This window comes from Sinocyclocheilus anshuiensis, unplaced genomic scaffold, assembly GCF_001515605.1.
Source record: "Sinocyclocheilus anshuiensis isolate Anshui unplaced genomic scaffold, SAMN03320099.WGS_v1.1 scaffold237, whole genome shotgun sequence".
In the NCBI taxonomy this organism is placed as follows: Eukaryota; Metazoa; Chordata; class Actinopteri; order Cypriniformes; family Cyprinidae; genus Sinocyclocheilus; species Sinocyclocheilus anshuiensis.
This window is the reverse complement of record NW_015537956.1, coordinates 97,752-111,593: the sequence shown is the minus strand read 5'-3', so window position 1 is coordinate 111,593 and position 13,842 is coordinate 97,752. Positions and strand designations below refer to the sequence as shown.

Genomic DNA, 13,842 nt, shown 5'->3' with positions numbered 1-13,842 from the left:
GAGACAAAAGTTGAACTTTTTGGAAGGTGTGTGTCCCGTTACATCTGGCGTAAAACCAACACAGCATTTCATAAAAAGAACATCATACCAACAGTCAAACATGGTGGTGGTAGTGTGATGGTCTGGGGCTGCTTTGCAGCTTCAGGACCTGGACGATTTGCCATAATTGATGGAACCATGAATTCTGCACTCCTTCAGAAAATCCTGAAGGAGAATGTCCGGACGTCAGTTTGTGATCTCAAGCTCAAGCGCACTTGGGTTATGCAGCAGGACAATGATCCCAAACACACCAACAAGTCCACCTCTGAATGGCTCAAGAAAAACAAAGTTAAGGTTTTGGAGTGGCCAAGTCAAAGTCCAGACTTAAATCCGATTGAGATGCTGTGGCATGACCTTAAACAGTCCATTCATGCTCAAAAACCCTCCAGTGTGGCTGAATTAAAACAATTCTGCAAAGAAGAGTGGGCCAAAATTCCTGTGAAAGACTCATTGCCATTTATCGCAAACGCTTGATTGCAGTTGTTGCTGCAAAGGGTGGCACAACCAGTTATTAGATTTTGGGGGCAATTACTTTTTCACGTAGTGCCAGGCAGGTTTGGACAGGTTTTTTCCCTTAATAAATGAAATCATAATTTCAAAACTGCAGTTTGTATTTACTCAGGTTATCTTTGTGTAATATTAAAATTTGTTTGATGATCTGAATCTTTTAAGTGTGACAAATATGCAAACAATTAAAAAAACAGGAAGGGGGCAAAAACTTTTTCACACCACTGTATATATCAAAATAAAACGCTTACTAAAAAACAATGCACAACTCCACAACTTGGCCTGAAAATTATATGGTGATAATTTTGGCTTATATTGCTATTTGAAGTGCAATATTAGATTTAATTGTATATGAAAATCTGTCATTGCTACTGCTGAGACATGCACACGCAGAAATGATGCATTGTTCTTAGTATGTCTTCAGTAGCACTTCTACGGCATACACAGAAATCCTGTGAGCGGTTGATGTAGTCGGTTAAGCGGCAGACTGCAGGGAACGCGACACACTCATTCACAGCCTCTCTGCCAGTCCTCCTTTTGTCCCCTCATGTAGGCGACTTTGACGTCTGCAATATTCACCCGTGCCTGAAAGCAGGCCTGCCTTAACAAACATGTCCGGTCACATTATCCAGTGTGTGCTCAGGTACGCTGGGCTGCAGTGATAGCGGGAGGAAGCGAAGGGAAGGTTATTTGTGTGGATCTGTGTGACTTTGTGTTGAGGGTTTCCTCTGAGCACATCTATCACTGTTGTTTTGATGTCCTTAAGGAAGTGGGCGCTGTTCATGCCGACACGCTCCCATATTTCCCCCTCGTGCTCTGCATCTTTGTGGGTTCGTCGCAGTTTGTCTCATGCATTAGAATTGATGTTCAACACAATTGCTCATGTTATAATGTGGCATGAACCTGCTCCTGTCATTCACAGATGTGTGGAAGCCCATTTTCGCAGCATGATGAACAAATTAATGCTTTGGTAAATCATAATTATGACATAAGTCATTATGAGATAAAAAGTCAAGATTATGAGGTACTAAGTCATAAATATGAGAAAAAGTCACAGTTATGACAAAAATATATAATTATGTCTTAGTATCTAATAATTTAGACTTTTTATTTTATAATCACAACTTAACATCTCATAACTTGTCTTTTAATCTCATAATTATGGCTTAGTATCTCAATTTTAAATTTGTATCTCATAATCATGGCTTATCTCAAATTTGAATGTTTATCTCATAATGACTTAAGATCTCATAATTTCTCTTTTGATCTCATGATTATGACAGTATCATCATTTCGACTTTATCTCATAATCATGGCTTAGTATCTCATTTGAATTTTTATCTCATAATCATGGCTTATCTCAAATGTATTTTTTTATATCTCATAATGACTTGACATCTCATAATTTATCTTTTGATCTCATAATTATGACTTAGTATCATCATTTCAACTTCATCTCATAATTTTGGCTTAGTATCTTAATTTAGAATTTTTATCTCATAATCATGGCTTATCTCAAATTTATTTTATCTCATAATGACTTAACATCTCATAATTTGACTTTTGATATCAGTTATGATTTATTATCATAATTTTCAACTTTATCTCATAATTATGCCAATGTGTTCCCATATTTCTCCTCTCATGCTCTGCATCTGTGTGTTTATCACAGTTTGCCAAATGCTGCAGGGATGCATCAGAACTGTTCAACACAATGCGCATGTCATAATGAAGCATGTGAACTGCACTGATTAATGTTACAGTAGCCTTTAGTCGCAATATTAAAGCAATTCTGTCAATATTTCCATAAGCCTGTTTTCATTACTGACCAGTTAAAAAAAAATACAAAAATAACACCATAAACGTATCATAACAGTAATCCATCTCATGCACTGTATTCCTAGTGTTTTGGAGTCACATGAGAGTTTCATGTGAGGAACAGACTGAAATCGACCATATTCACTGAAAAACTTCACTGAACTGAATCAGACTGATACGCTGTATCAGAATTATGTGCTTTATAACGTGTATTTGATTGTTATGATGATGCTGCATTGTGGGATCTGTCCTCACTCCTCATGAGGAGTTTGGAGACGAGCTGTATGTGTGTTTTGGGTCACGCCGTGTCCGCAGTCTCAGCTGCTGGCTCTGCGCAGCGTCGTGTTTGTTTATGCGTGTGTTCTGCTGTGTGTTGGTGGAGGATCAGAGCTTAGAGGGGATGAAAACACCTTGCCTAAGAAAGCAACTCTCGCAGCCATGCGGCCTTCAACGCGCCCCGCTGTGTCCTCACCCCACAGCGCAGGGAAATTCCTGAGAAACTCCCACATGCAGCAGTCCAAAGGACTCTCCGTCACGCTGACAGATCCGCGCTGACATGGGCTCTGGAGGAAAGTGCTCCGGCCGCGAGAGGACGCCGGGGGGGCGGCGTTTGCCCTGAATTAATGATGTTCCTCCTCTGCACACGCTGCAGAGGCACACTGGAGGATAATTAATTTAATTATCATACGGCCAACTGCAGATGACAGCGGGACATTAAAGAGATCTGAAATATTTATTAAAAATGTGCTGTAATCAGATGGTGTGTGTGCCGTCGTCTTCTTGCTCATCATCACAAATGTGAGCCTGGAGCACAAAAGCAGTCTTAAGTCGCTGGGGTATATTTGTAGCAATAGCCAACAATACATTGTATGGGTCAAAATTATACATTTTTCTTTTATGCCAAAAATCATTAGGATATTAAGTAAAGATCATGTTCCATGAAGATATTTTGTAAATGTCCTACTGTAAATATATCAAAACTTAATTTTTGATTAGTAATATGCATTGCTAAGAACTTCATTTGGACAACTTTAAAGATGATTTTCTCAATATTTAGATTTGTTTGCACCCTCAGATTCCAGATTTTCAAATAGTTGTATCTCGGCCAAATATCCTAGTCCTATTCTAGTTATATCCTAACAAACCATACCTCAATGGAAAGCTTATTTATTCAGCTTTCAGATGATGTATAAACCTCAATTTCGAAAAATTGACCCTTATGACTGGTTTTGTGCTCCAGGGTCACAAATGTTACTGTGAGAAAAACAAATAAGAGAGTTAATTCTTGCCAAAACCCCCTGAGCGTGACCCCTGAAAACACATGTACAGTATCAGACTGAACCTGCTCCAGTAATTCACAGACATATAGAAGCCCAGTTTTGAAGCATGATGAAAACAAATATGCTTTGGAAAATCATAATTATGATATAAAAAGTAATTATGGGATAAAAAGTGAAGAAAAAATGTCTTTGTCATCATGTAGTAACTCATACTTTTTACTTTTTGTCTCATAATTATGAAAACCGTGTCATCATTTTGAGAACATGTATCTCGATAATTATCACTTGGTATCTCATAATTTTGACTTTTACGTACTTTTTACCTCATGACTTAGTATCTTATAATTTTGACGCATATTTCAGAATCATCACTTGACATCTCATAATTGTGATGTTTTATTTCATAATTGTCTTAGTATCATTATTTTGACACTCGTTTCATAATTATAACATAGTATCTGGTAATTGCAACTTCTTATCTCATAATTAGGACTTAGCATCATAATTGAGTCTATCTCATAATTTTGATTTAAAAAAAAAAAAAGTTCATGGCTTAGTATCTCATAATCGTGTATGTCATAATTTTGACACTTACAGGTACCTCATAATTTGAAATGACTATTTTTAAACCTCATTAACATTTCATAGTTGAGATAGTGAGTTAATATCTCAAATTGTGACTTAGTATCTCATTATTGTGACTCTGTATCATAATTTAGTATCTTATAATATAGACTTTTCTTCCTGTTGCTAGAATAATTGTTTTGTACACTGTAATGGATAATAAGATACAGGTACAACTTTACAACGATTTCCTCTCCAATCAATGTCCCCATAATTATTTATGCACTGAAAAGTGATAACTATTATCTCATAATTATTACATAGTATCTCATAATTTAGCTTTTTTTAAATCTCAAAATCAACATTTATGTGATAATTATGAATTCATGTTTTTTTTTTTTTTTTGTATGTGGCAGGAATGGGTTTCCATAGTGACATGATCATCATATTCATTTATTTTGTGGAGTATCAGCCTGCAGGTTCACTGATCAAGCGTGTGAGAGTCGGTGTGTTTTCAGGGGTGTTTGTGTGTGATTTATTCTCCTGCAGGGCTCCGGAGGGCGGCCTCTGCCTCTCAGTAGATGTCCTTGCCAGAACGCCATTGACAGCATGACAGAAGAGCTGGAATATGCTGATAAAACTCCAGACGTCCAGGGAGGATGTCCATCAAACGCTGAGCGCAGTTGTCAGTCGGAGCTGGGTGAGATGTGTGTGTGTGTGTGTGTGTGTGTGAGAGTGTGTTCTGGTAGAAAGCACATCATACTGTCTGCTTGCAGCATAACTGTTACTTCATTGATATTCTTTCAGAATTGTATACTCCCAAAAGATAATTTAAAGTCATTGTTGTGTAAAGCATCAAACAGACATTACAAAAAGTAGCTTCAGCAAGAAATATTTTGTTTGATCAAATCTATTACATATGCTCTTCTGGACCATGAGGGTGAGTAAATGATGACAAAATTGTAATTTCTGGGTGGGTGAACCATGAGATGTCCTTGCCAGAACGCCATTGACAGCATGACAGAAGAGCTGGAATATGCTGATAAAACTCCAGACGTCCAGGGAGGATGTCCATCAAACGCTGAGCGCAGTTGTCAGTCGGAGCTGGGTGAGATGTGTGTGTGTGTGTGTGTGTGTGTGAGAGTGTGTTCTGGTAGAAAGCACATCATACTGTCTGCTTGCAGCATAACTGTTACTTCATTGATATTCTTTCAGAATTGTATTGGTTCATCGAACACCAAAACAAAAGAAGCATGGTACTACTATAATTTTGTTGAGGAAAATATCATATTTAAGGCTGGAGACGCTGATCCTCAGACCAGTGAATAGACGCACCATAGAGCTGCAGTGTTTTACCAGTGGTTCATGCACTGACCATATCATTGTGCATCTTTAACAAACTAAAAAGACAGACCAAAAGCACTCACTGATTTCATCACGCTTCCAGTCGGCTCTGTTGGGAACGGCTCTGGGTAATACTGTGTTTTTGTGCATGCACCATGTGTTTTGGATATTGCCATAGTTAATTCCATGGTGTTTATATGTTATATAGTATATTTCTGTATTATTTTAATAATTCCGTACCATGATATAGTCCAGGCCAGTGGTCCTTTTTAAATCCAGGGCCCACACTGTCACAACAGTATTTGAAGGGCCTCTCCCTGTGATCACAATTTACAAAAAATAGCAGTGTCCATAACTAACATTAGCAGTAGATAATTGTTTAATGATGTATTATTATTATTAAATGGTAAAAAAATAAAATAAAACAATTGTCAGGATTCCAAATATTTTAAGAGCTGAATGTTTTTAGGGATCTCACTCTTATTAAGCAGTAAATTTACTTGACTATTCAAGACATTCCTGGTAAAGTTTATTTTATTGAGTATCATTGAGATACTATTATATTTTTATTAATATTTTGAATTAGTTTTTATTTGTATAATCTCTGTTTTTATTGTATTTTTTATTTTAAAGTTGTAGTAATTTTATTGTGTTTTATATATGTGTATAATGAAATTATTTCTTTAATGAAATGATACTCTAAATAATAAACAAAAACTGCCAGTAGGAGGTGGTAAATGTGTTAATGATTAAGTCATCGAGTCATTTATTCATTCATTTGTTTCATTCAAACGGATGCTACTGTGTGTTGCTCGGAGACGAACAGTTCTGCTTTGTCTTTATATTTTCGTTGGAAAAATTGAGCAAAACAGACAACATTGTGTCTAAAATAGCACAATATTAACTTCTTACTTACTGAACTCTTGTATAAGATAGGCTTGCCGAGTGAGGCGAGAGACAGACAAGACGAGTGAGGCGAGGCAGACAAGACGAGTGAGGCGAGACAGACCAGAAGAGTGAGGCGAGACAGACAAGACGATCGCGGATGATTTAGTTTTGAAACGAAATGCAAAAGCGTCTGTTTGGCAATAAACATTTGCTGATTTGCCACATTGGTTGCTGATTTTTACTTTATTTAAACTTTGTGTCATTAATTTATTTTATTTGACATCAAGGTGTATGCCGTGCCTTCAAGAAAAGAGGGAAAATTCAAACGAACTAAAAACGAACAATTGCTTTACTCCGAATTGCCGCTATTTGAAAGTGAAAGTAAAAGTAAAACGCGCGCACAGCTTTTACAAGCTATTTAAAAGCGAAGGAAAGCGAGGAAAAGAAGGAACGCCCCGCGGTGATACCGGTATTACCGGTGTTGTCACACGTCGATTAACCGGTGGGAAAATTTCCTCACCGTCACAACCCTAGTATAAGATCAGTATCACATTTGCACTTAACACGTTAAATGCGTTAATAATTTTTCACCGCAATTAATTAATCGAATTAACGCGTTAAATTACCAGCCCTAATATGTATATGTATATATATATATATATATATATATATATATATACATTTGCATGTCTATATAGTAACTGAAAAAAACTTATATTTTTTTTATGTTATTTCAAGGAACAACATTGTTTTTATGTTTTAGTATAAGAAACTGTCCTGATATACTGGATAAGATTTTTTGTTTTTTTTACTCACAATTTAGACCTGATTATAAATATTTTAGACCTTGAAAGTTTAAATTAAAACTGTATATTTATTATAAAAATGCCAGTGGAGTAATAATATTTTATTAATTTCCATGAATTTTTCCAAGTCTAGAAATCACAGTTTTAAAATTAATCTCCCTGGTATATCAGTTGTTGATAGCGTGAATCAAAATAGCAAATATCTTGATTGTTTTGCATTATTTTAGTGCTTGTTTGTCTTATTTTAATTGATGTTAAGCCACGTTCAGGTTCAAGTGCCTAAGTCACAATGGATGACTAACGAGTCAGTTAAGTGTTTTTAGCAGTGGTGCTGTAATTACTGAGCTGGCATAGACACTTTCACAGTAAAGCTCATTGCACACGGAGTCCGAAATTTTCGCACGTTAAAAATAAATACGACCTCATGTTGTGTCAATCATGTTTACACACTGCCTGCGTTTTAGCAAGCATTCTGATAGGAAAGGATGACGAATACAGAGTCAGTGTGCAAGGATCTTAAAACTCTCTCAGAGGAGTAGCATCATCTCCCATTCAACCCTGAGCCCTTGATTGGTTGATTTTGCAGTTGTAGTTGATATCAGCTCTGTATCGCAGTACTCATTACTTGTTTGTAATGTCAAGCACTAGATGTTGACGTGTGTGTGTTTGTGTGTGTGTGTGTCTGTGTGTGTGTGTGTGTGTGTGTGCGTGTGCATGTGCGTGTGCGTGTGTGTGTGTGTGTCTGTCTGTGTGTGTGTGTGTGTGTGTGTGTGTGTGTGTGTGCGTGTGCATGTGCGTGTGCGTGCGTGTGTGTGCGTGTGCGTGTGTGTGCGTGCGTGTGTGTGTCTGTCTGCGTCTGTGTGTGTGTGTGTGTGTCTGTGATGTGTGTGTGTGTGTGTGTGTGTGTGTGTGTGTGTGTGTTAAAGGTTGTCTGCCGTCACACTCGTCCAGGAGTTCATCAGGTTACCAGTGGATATCCGGTCTAACAGCGCTTCAGTCCGAACACCCAGACATCCAGAGCCAAACCCGGCACGTCTTCACACTCCTGCAAAGTAGGAAAATTGCTCTCTTTTCTCTCTTTCTGTGAGATCACAGCATATACGCGTGCGTTCGGTGTCGTCTCAGATGCATTGTGATGTTTTTACCCTGAGAAGAAATAATGAAGAACGTCGATCGCTGCTTCTAGACGCTCGTGTGCAGTTCAGCCCATCAAACGCTGACGGCAAACAGGCCTTTGTTCCAAACACGCTTTCATTTTCCTTCTTGTTGTGCTGGCAAAACGCACTTTTAAGAGGTACGGCGGGGCTCTTTATTCGGCGACCGCTCTTTTCTTCACACGGCTCGTTTGGAGGGACTCTGTCCGTCATGGCGAGGACAGACACTTCAAATTAAAGCCGGAGAACGAAAGGCTGTTTCTATCGCCCGCAGAACTTTTAAAGAGCGGCCTGTAAGAGCAAAGAGAAAAATCTTAAGCAAGAGCGGCTGGAGATGAAAAGCACATTTAATGTTTTTCATCTTACTTCGCCAAACAGCCTTCACAGCGCTGAGACAATATTAAACAAGTTAATATTTAATGAGTGGCTTTCTTGTGCGCTGAAACGCAAACGCCTGCGAAGGAAAAACAAACTTGACGCCGTGTGAAATTCTAATGGGGTGCAGCGCTGTTGCGGTTCCTCCATTGTGCGTGTTTTTAACAGACTGTGTTCATGTCGTGCGTTTATGCCGGTTTGAGCCTGAGGTGAGAGTGAAGGATCCTTAGAAGTTCAGCCGCAAACTTTTCTAATGAGATATTAGCAGCTCTTTGTTTAATTGACCAGTGTGTGTGTGTGTGTTTGCGTGTATGTGTGTGTTGGCAGGGCAGCTGCAGGAGAACGGTCTGCTGATGAAGCACGTGCTCCTGGTTCATCTCTACGTGAGCGACATGGAGAACTTCAGTCAGATCAACTCTGTCTACTGCACCTACTTCACTCACAATCCTCCAGCCAGGTAAACGACGCCTCGGACTGTCCTTTAAACAGGGAATTCACTAGGGCTGTGTATCACCAGCAGAGTCATGATATGATACGTATCACGATACAGAGGCCACGATACGATACATATGACGATACATAGGCCACGGTACGATACATATCACGATACAGGACTGCACTGAATTTCACCTCAGAAGAGTTTAGTAAAACAGCTGTTTATTAAACACTGCATACTATAGTGCCATTTCTAACTATTGGCAGAGCAGGCAGTTGACCTCTGCATTATGAAGGGCCTCCATAACTGTACCACAGTACAATATAGGTAATGGCATATGTTTCGTATTTACATTGTGCACTCCCCACCAGGTACAATATTCTGATTGTTTGCATCTTGTTTTTAAGCCCATAAATAATAATGTACTCGTTTTAATAAATTTATATTGTAATGTACTCATACTAATATATTTACAAAATCATCTTTACTTTGCTGGTAGGTTATCATTGCACAAATTAACACACTCTCTACGTTAAAAAAAATAAAAATTAGAAGAGTTCTAAACTAATGCGCTGTCTTCACTGTATCTCACGCATGCACAGACATTCAGGAACAAACATTTTAGCGCTGCCCCGCAATTTTATCAACTAAATAGCTTAATTGCTCAAGAGCTACATTATCTTTCTTAACAAGGAGCTGGTAACATACACAGGGTTGCCAGGTTGACAAAGATAAGTAACACATTTAGCAGATATTTCCGTATTGCGCAAGTGGGAAGCTCTGTTTTGGGGTTTACGTCTCTTTATATCAGGCAACCCCGGTTGTGTTCCTCTGCGGCCAGATTAAACCTTGTTATAGCCTATATATTATGCTCTATTCATTATTTTTTTGGAAACCTTGCACTTTTCTACTCCGTTTTAAATATGTATATAACTATATATAAGTGTCATGTTTGTGATTTTTATTCATGTAAGCTATATCTTCTGAACTTTAAATCAAAACATACTCGTGATTTTACGACATCAGTTACTGCTTTATTTAATAAAAAATAGAATCTTAATGTTATTTGTGTATTTTACTTTCATGTTATTGCAAGTAGGCCAACAGCGCCCCCTATGGAATTAAAACTCCTCACCTGACGGGCATTAGGAGCCGGAGCAGTGACTGTTGAATCTATTGCGCACCGGACACGTCATTCGGTTCATGCATTCTCAGCTTAAGTTAAAGTTAAATAACATTTTCCTAATAAAAGGCCTTAAAAAGGCTTAAAATGGTCTTAAATTCAGATTCGATGGGTCTTAAATATTTTTGGTCACTTTACCGATAAAATAGCTTCAGTCTGACGGACCTAATGACCGTTTACAACCATTAAACAGACCGAAGATTTTTTTATTTCTCCCCCCGTGGTAGTTACTGTGTCATCAGACAGAATCGCAGTAATGTTAGCAGAATACAGGTCGGACTAATTTCTTCGTGTATACAATGTTCTCAATAATAATAATAATAATAAATATAGGTCAAGCTACAGCTAGCTGACCACCAGCCTTCTAGCTAGTTTAAAATGTTTTTTTTTTTTTTTTACGTTTTAAACATCCCGATTAAAACTTAAGTGACAAAAAAATAACCAGCGAAGCATCGAAACGAAAGAATGATTCTTCTGATTTTAATAACATTCAACGCAAACAGCGTTAGTGGATAGTGTATTTCTGGTATCAAGATCGCGCTGCCTTCAGAACAAATGAGCATAACAGCACACATAAAGAAACTCTGAAGAAACACACTGAGGTAAAACTTCAAAATGTGTAGTTTATTTATAACATGATATAGTTCAGTAACATACCAAGGGAGCTATTTTGCTGAATATTCTAACGATTGCAAATGTTACATTGATTTTAGTTCAATAAATATAAAATATAATAAACTATTAAAGTTAGTTAGTCAAGTAGTTAAGTTACTTACATTTTAGACACAATATTTACTGTTTTGTTCTGTTTCACCAACGAAAATAGTTCCAAACAAGGATCACAGCAGAAGTACAACAGAATTGAACATTCTCCAAGCAACACTCGGCGGTGTTTTGTTACTTCATGATTCAGCGTTTTGAACAAATCAGTTGAATGAATGACTCAATGACTCACTCATTAAGTGACTTACCGCCACTTACTGGTAGTTTAGTATGTTGAAAAGTATGCATTTCCCCCCCAACATTTTTTATTTGTATATTCATAAATGTGTTTAAAACATTAATCTCATAACATTATTTATAGCAGTTGTAATTTTGCAGGGTAAATTATTTAATCTGACTGCTAACATGATTACAATTTATTGATAAATTTTAATAATTTGACTTGAAAGGTGATGCATACATTTTAAAAGTAAAAAAAAATAGTCCTTTATAAAGGTAAATAAAAATATGCAGGTTTAAGTATGTAAAAGCTGATAGAACACTGATTAACATATTGCTTCAGAATAATTGTTTACACCACCTAAAATCTCGGTAATGTGGTAGTTTTGTGGGGATATTTTGTGTGGAATATTGTCTGCTGATATGAAAAGTTCACTGTATATCATAGTAAAAAAATATCATTTATGACAGCATTTAATTTTTTTTTTCTTTTTACATTAAGCACATTAATGTGACATATATGTATGTAATATAATGTGTATTTCCATTACAGGTTTAGGTCTTAAATTTAATATAAGGTGGTATTAAAAAGGTCTTAAGTCTTAAATTTCACTTGTTCATATCTGTAGAAACCCTGTGTGAGTTATTCCTCTTATCGGGAAAGCATATCGGCATAATTGTACATATCGGACCAATGCCGATGTTTACATTTTAAGCCATTATCGGCCGATTCCGATATCGTTCTGATGATATTGCGCATCCCTATTTATAACAAATTATTCACTGTTACATTTTTAGAAAGTATAAAGCACTAAAAACACAAGCAACCAATTTCAGATGCAACAAGGAATCTTCAAATATTATAATACATTCTAACTTTGGTTACAATTATTTATAAAAATATTTAATGCATCACTGCGTACGTTATGAATACCTTTATAATGCATTATACATAAAGGCTTCAAGTAAAGTTTTATCTTTTTTTTTTACTTTTTACAGTTTATACCTGATAAAATATTTCAGAGTTTGAAATAACTATGCCCATGGAGTTATAACATTGTTTTTATTTTCATGACTTTTCCATGTTAGAAATCTCACTTTTAAAACTCATATATCCAGGTTTTGAGGACCATGTGAATCCTGGTTCTTATATATATATTTATACAACAGTTCTTTCTGGTCCTCGAATCTGATTGGCTGATGCCAACAAATGCACAGAGCAGCGCTGTCATCAGAAACACCTTAACAGATGTAAGGATAGTACGACAAAGATATCGCTTTCCTCAGCGGACATTTAAACTAATGTTTTATTGTGAATATGAGATTGATCTGAAGAATGAATGCTGCATCAGATGCAGGTAATCACGATCGCTCAGTCAATCTCTCTCATAATACTCTACATAATACACTGCTTTTACTACAGTAATACAATAAGCTTTTAACACAGCAACTTGACGTTCCTTCGTTACTAATTCTAAAGTGACGTTTCTGAATTAGTAACGGATCTTGGGCTCAGCTGTTAAACTGTCAACTTTAGATTAGAATCGTTGGTGGAAGGAAGTAGTTCTGCACAAAAGAGGGCTTTTAAAGACTCTCTGTTGTTATTTTTATGTATTCACACACTCATGCTGTCGAACTGTTGTATAGATGCAATATCACACTCGGAGATGGTGAGATATGGCTGTATATCGGCACACTGTGATTACCTATGGTCGAATCACAGCCGTGCCGATATACATATATATAAACCTTGCTATGTGTACTGCATTAGGCTAACTGAGCACTTGCATGACAATTCTCGGTAATTATCAAAATTACCAAAACTTTCAAATAAAAAATAAAACATGTTTTTGCCATTTTTATTAGTTATTTTTCTTGATATATCTATATTTTTATACATTTTTATTTCAGTTTTAATTTGTTATTTTAGTACATCAAGTTTAACTAAATTAAAATAAGTCAAAAATAAAAATTTTTTTTATATTTTATTTTATTTCACTTAACATTTATTTCAAGTAACTTGGTTTTGATTGCTTCTATTGTCATCATTTGTAAGTCGCTTTGGATGAAAGCGTCTGCTAGATGACGAAATGTAAAAACAAATCTGGTTGTGAACCGATCAGCAGCTGTGTTATTGTGTGATGCAGGGTCTGTGCTCAGGTGTGGCTCCCGGTCTCTCAGCAGCTGCGGATGGACGTTCTGCTTCAGGACGGGACGGTGGTCTGCGAGGAGGACGATTTTCCTCAGAGAGACACGCTTCATGTCCAGAGTCTGTCCCACTGGGCCCCGGCCAACATCGGGCCCTACAGTCAAGCCGTGCAGGTACAGTGAGCGCTCCTTCATTTGCAGTGTTGGGGGTAACACTTTACAAGTATTTTTTTTTACTTGTAATGAGACTTTCTTTTAAAGGGGTCATAGGATGCTACATGCACTTTTACAAGTTGTTTGAACTGAAATGTGTGTTGGCAGTGTGTGTACACAACCACCCTATAATGATAAAAATCCA

At 36.9% G+C, this 13,842-nt stretch overlaps 1 protein-coding gene across 1 annotated transcript in view; it reads left to right on the top strand.

Moving 5' to 3' along the window:
* The window catches only part of dph6 (diphthamine biosynthesis 6), a 97,776-nt gene that overhangs the window by 32,674 nt on the left and 51,260 nt on the right, over positions 1 to 13,842 (top strand). Inside the window, exons 9-12 of the mRNA XM_016456429.1 lie at positions 4,758 to 4,908; positions 8,173 to 8,298; positions 9,103 to 9,232; positions 13,484 to 13,658. Coding sequence (XP_016311915.1) covers positions 4,758 to 4,908; positions 8,173 to 8,298; positions 9,103 to 9,232; positions 13,484 to 13,658 — 582 coding nt within the window. The remainder of the gene's footprint in view (positions 1 to 4,757; positions 4,909 to 8,172; positions 8,299 to 9,102; positions 9,233 to 13,483; positions 13,659 to 13,842) is intronic.